Here is a 5,250-nt window from a genome sequence, read left to right as displayed (position 1 = left end):
GCCCATAATTAAGTTCAATGTTACTTGAATGCAATATTAGCCATTTCTTTATTCTAAAGTTAAATAAAGTAATTATCAAAAAGTAGAGGTTTATGTTATCCAATTTTTTAAAACAAATATTCTTTACTTAATTTTTATATTCTGAATCAATATTATTTATTGAAAATTAATGTCACAAATAAATCGGAGGTTAACTCAGTTAATTTTTTTAAAAACTATTAATTAAATATGTTTTAGAATAATTATTAATATAAAAGTATTTTTATTTTTATATATTTTATAAAATATTAATAAGAGGATATTTTTAAAACTCAAATAAAATTTTAAGATTTTCGAATCAATTTGGTTCGAGTCATTCTGTGTTTAAGTCACTCCAATGTGTAAGATAATTATAAATTTAAATTATTTAAATTTCTTCCTTTAAAAGTTAAGATTATATTAAGTTCTGGTGGTTTATATATATATATATATATTTAATTAGAAATTAAATATATATATAAAAGAAAAAGAAAACCAAACAATTTCAAATCCACCACCACATACAAAGTTTTATCTTAAAAATTGGGCAAACATAGGCCAAAAGGGGTTAACCGGTTGTTTGGTTAGAAAAGAAAGTGAGAGAAAATAATAAAAAAAAGAGAATAATAAGACAGGTTCTATGGAAAGATACATTGCATATAGCAGAACTTGTCAGTTAATGTATCTGCAACAAAAACATAAAAAAAAAAAAAATTCTAAGACATGACATCTTCCTAGTTTTTTCCAACCAAATATATACATCCTCTTATGTTCTGTTTCAGTTCAACACAAAAAACAAGTTTCTCCTTTTTTTTTTTCTCTTCTTTCAATCTCTCTTTTTTTTTGCCCTACTTGTTGGGGTTTATGAATTTTTTCTTCTAAACAAATTTCTTAGATGCATTCAAGCTTTCAAAGGGTATACTTGGTTTGCGTTTTGCTAGCGTTTTGTTGCGTTTTGGTGTTGGTGGATTCATTGAAAGATTCTTTGTTTGGGATTATTCAACCATGCCTGCTCTTGTTAATTACGGTGGTAAGCTTTTTTTAATTTTGTAGATCTGTTTTTCTTTTTTTGCTAGATTGAAAGGTTTTGTTGTTGTAGTTTATGTGTTTGATGTTATTTCTAACTGAAGAGACATGGTTTTTTTTATTTTTAAACTATGGGTTCTTATTGTTTTAGCTCAGGCAAGATTTGAATATATGATCTGAGAATTGGATTAGATCCTTGAAGATTTGTATCAAAGTGGGAAATTTTATGGAGCTTTGTATGATCTTTGGGTAGTTTTAGGTTATTGATTGTTCTTTGTTGTTGTAGTTGATGTGTTTGATGTTATGTCTCACTGAGGAGACATGGTTTTGATTTTGAGCTACGGGTTATTTTTGTTTTAGCTTAGGGTTAGCTTTGAATATATGATTTGAGAATTGGATTAGATCCTTGAAGGAGCTTTATATGTTCTTTGGGTAGTTTTAGGTTATTGATTTTTCTTTGTTGGGAATTTCAGGTGATGATGATTTCTATTCTGGGGGTTCTTTTTATACAAATTCCACAGATTTGGGTAGGTTGTGTTCAATCAGTTCCCAAGTGGATGTCTACTATCCTCCTCGTAAAAGAGCTCGAATTACTGCCCCGTTTGTTGTTGGAGAAACTTTGTTTGAGCAGAGCAAGCAAGCTTCAATCGATGTCCTTCCTGACGAGTGCCTTTTCGAGATCTTCAAACGACTTCCAGGCGGCAGGGAAAGGAGTTCTTGTGCTTGTGTATCAAAGCACTGGCTTATGCTTTTGATCAGTATTCGCAAGGGTGAGTACGAATCCTCGAAGGCGGTCAAGGAGAATACTGATTCAGTTTCTGATGAAGATGATGGGTATCTTACGAGGTGCTTGGAAGGGAAGAAAGCAACTGACATGAGGCTAGCTGCAGTTGCTGTTGGAACGAGTGGTCATGGTGGGTTGGGAAAGCTTTCAATTAGGGGAAGCAGCTCTTCAAGTGGAGTAACCAACTTCGGGCTATCAGCCATTGCTCGTGGTTGCCCTTCTCTCAAGGCACTTTCTTTGTGGAACGTGCCTCGTGTTGGGGATGAAGGTCTCTCTGAGATAGCTAAAGAATGCCATTTGTTGGAGAAGCTTGACCTTTGCCAGTGCCCTTCATTTTCAAACAAGGGTTTGATTGCAATTGCAGAGAACTGCCCTAATTTGACCTCTTTGAGCATCGAGTCTTGCCCCAAGATCGGGAACGAAGGCCTTCAAGCTATCGGAAAGCTTTGCCCTAAGTTGCAGTCTGTCTCCATCAAGGACTGCCTTCTTGTTGGGGATCACGGAGTTTCAAGCCTGTTGTCGTCAACATCTTCTGTCCTTTCAAAGGTTAAATTTCAGGGTTTGAATATCACAGACTTTTCTCTTGCTGTGATCGGTCACTATGGCAAGTCGGTGACAAATCTAATGCTTAGCGGCCTAGAAAACGTGAGCGAGAAGGGATTTTGGGTCATGGGGAATGCTCAAGGCTTACAAAAGTTGGTCTCTTTGACGATCATATCCTGCCGGGGGGTAACAGATGTGAGTCTTGAAGCCATGGGAAAGGGATGTGCAAACCTGAGGCAGATGTGCCTTCGCCGGTGTTGCTTTATTTCGGATGACGGATTGGTGGCTTTTGCCAAATCTGCAGGTTCTCTTGAGTCCTTACAGTTGGAGGAGTGCAACAGGATCACCCAATCCGGGACTATTGGTGTCCTCTCAAACTGTTCGTTAAAATCCCTTACCGTAGTAAAGTGCATGGGAATTAAGGATATATCCTCGGAAGTTCCTTTGTCGTGCTGCAATTCCCTTAAATCATTGTCAGTAAGGAACTGTCCTGGGTTCGGGACTGCTGGCCTCGCTGTGGTGGGCAGATTGTGCCCTCAGCTTCAGCATGTAGATCTGAGTGGGTTGTGTGGGATCACGGACGCAGGTCTTCTGCCTCTTCTGGAGAGTTGTGAGGCTGGACTCGTGAAGGTGAATTTGAGCGGATGCTTAAATATAACCGACAAAGTAGTTTTGGCCTTAACCAGGCTGCACGGTGGAACCCTTGAGTTGCTCAATCTTGATGGTTGCAGGAGGATTACGGATGCAAGTTTGATGGCAATAGCAGAAAGTTGTGTTTTCCTCAGTGATCTGGATGTCTCAAGGTCAGCAGTTACCGATTCTGGTGTTGCTGCCTTGTCTCGTGCCGAGCAACTCAACTTACAAGTCCTTTCTTTTTCGGGTTGTTCCCGAGTATCAAACAAAAGCTTGTCTTCCTTGAAAAAACTAGGCAAGACATTGTTGGGGTTAAATCTCCAGCACTGCAATTCAATCAGCATTCGAACCGTTGAGCTGCTCGTTGAGACCCTATGGAACTGTGACATCCTTTTCTAATCATGGATACAACTCCGTTGAGATCTGAACATTAAACTCATATAGTCGGCTCACAAGACCGGGTAGTAGCAAACATTCGCTGCAGTTTTTTTTTTTTTTGGTCCGACAAGGTGGTCCTGCCGGTTGCTCTACACTTGATGTTTCCCAGGAACTTTGGCACAGTTTTAAGAGATGGCCTATAAAACCATCCCTTTATTTTTTTTACAGGCTCTCCCGACACATGAGCTAGCCTGTTTCTCGATAGCCATGGTTCCCGGTTTTAGGTTTCCACTCATGATCACCACCACCACCACCACCACCATAGCTTTTTCCGTCCTGCTGCTACCCGGTGTTTTAGCTTTTGTTTTCAGTCATAAAAGTCTGTTGGTTTTAGATCAAATCTCATCTTGCTTTTTTTTCAAAGGGTAGGTCTTGTCTGTATTTCCTTTTGTCTCTGTGTTATGTAATGGTGGCTTTGAACAGTTCTATGTTTGGTGTGGTCACACTCACAGATTGATGATCTTTGGTTATGGCGGATGAGTGACTCATCCACCATTACTACAACCTTAGTTTTGGTTGTGTTTTTTTTTTTTTTTTGTAAGTTTTTTCCAAGTCATCATATCTTGTAGGCTTCTCCTTGTATATGAACTGTACAATTGCAACTACTCTATTTTTGTAAATGAAGCTTGAAATTTTACCCTTTTTTCTTTTCAAGTTGTGTTCATGATATTTAATTATTTACTTTTTATTATATTTAGAGACTGAATCCCTAGATTTTGTCATGCTAAAATCTGAACCCAAAAGGCGTCAACTTGAGGAGAAAAACCTTATTTTGATCTTCTATACACAAGTGCCATTATCAATCTTATAGTTACACCTAAGGTTCTCTTTATGATCTCATCTTATCCCCCCCCCTCTTTCTCTCTTTTACTTTGTTTGAGTTGGCTTTGTTATTATGAAAAAAGATAAATTATTAAATAGTTAAAATATTCAATTTAAAAGGTTACAAAATAGTTAGTTATTGAATTATTTGAAAGTATTGATTTACGTCCTTAAATTATTAAATTTTTTTTATTTAAATCATTATATCATTAATTTTTTTTTAAATTTGAGTAGCAAGTTTTAAGTTACGATTTGATAATCGATACTGTGAATTAGTATTCATTGACAACTAAAAGAACCTACTATGGATCTATGATACAATCCCGGCCGCATCATGTTACGATACGGCTCGACGAAGTCGGAATTGGCCCAAGCACGAGGGGCTCAAGTGCAAAATGAAGTTCCAATTTCAGATTGTTAATCTAATTGCCGGATTGAACTTTTAATATGTTTAGTTTAATTAATTCAGTTGTTTTAATTTTCTTTAGTTCCTTTGATATCCGAACTTATCACTTCAAGTGTGGCGTTTGTTATACCTTTGGTTCCTATCTTGTTAGATGGTGGGTCAAGGTTTTTGTTTGCTGTTTTCTGAACCGAATTATCTTTAAGTGCCGTATAAATTTTGGGTCAACATTCCCTTATATTGTTGGTTCACTCTTGGTCTTAGCCGAATCTAATATTCCATTTTCCTAAACCCTCTTTGCATCCTTTTCGCCTGAACTTATTCTTCATTTTTCCAGCCTATTTTGCTATAAGTTTAACAACTTACTTAATTTCACGATCGGGCAATCTAAATGACTCGAATCAACACCGAACCGAGTTCTTATCAATCTAAGTGGATTTGACGGTCAATATCAGAGATAAAAAAAAAACTATTTGAATTTTCGTTCTCAAATTTGTGATATTAAAATTGTTTCATGAAAAAAAGAATTAAATTATAGAAGAGAAGGAGAATAAGAGCTTTTAATTGATGTAGTCGGTACAAA

The 5,250-nt window shown here is 36.6% G+C and overlaps 1 protein-coding gene across 1 annotated transcript; it reads left to right on the top strand.

Annotated features, from left to right (window-relative positions):
• Positions 1-612: 612 nt before the first annotated feature.
• On the top strand, positions 613-4,096 carry LOC105792860 (EIN3-binding F-box protein 1). Its single transcript, XM_012621685.2, has 2 exons — positions 613-1,048; positions 1,518-4,096. The coding sequence occupies exons 1-2, from the start codon at positions 1,024-1,026 to the stop codon at positions 3,401-3,403; spliced, it is 1,911 nt and encodes a 636-aa protein (XP_012477139.2). The 5' UTR covers positions 613-1,023; the 3' UTR covers positions 3,404-4,096.
• The last annotated feature ends 1,154 nt before the right edge of the window (positions 4,097-5,250 follow it).

Source organism: Gossypium raimondii, chromosome 8 (genome assembly GCF_025698545.1).
Source record: "Gossypium raimondii isolate GPD5lz chromosome 8, ASM2569854v1, whole genome shotgun sequence".
NCBI lineage: Eukaryota > Viridiplantae > Streptophyta > Magnoliopsida > Malvales > Malvaceae > Gossypium > Gossypium raimondii.
Note: the sequence above shows the minus strand (reverse complement) of the source record. Positions and strands in the feature narration are given on the sequence as shown.

Coding starts and splice junctions, on each gene's coding strand:
- LOC105792860 (XM_012621685.2), top strand. CDS start 1,024: ATGCCTGCTCTTGTTAATTACGGTG. Junction 1,049..1,517: donor TGCTCTTGTTAATTACGGTG/GTAAGCTTTTTT, acceptor TGGGAATTTCAG/GTGATGATGATTTCTATTCT.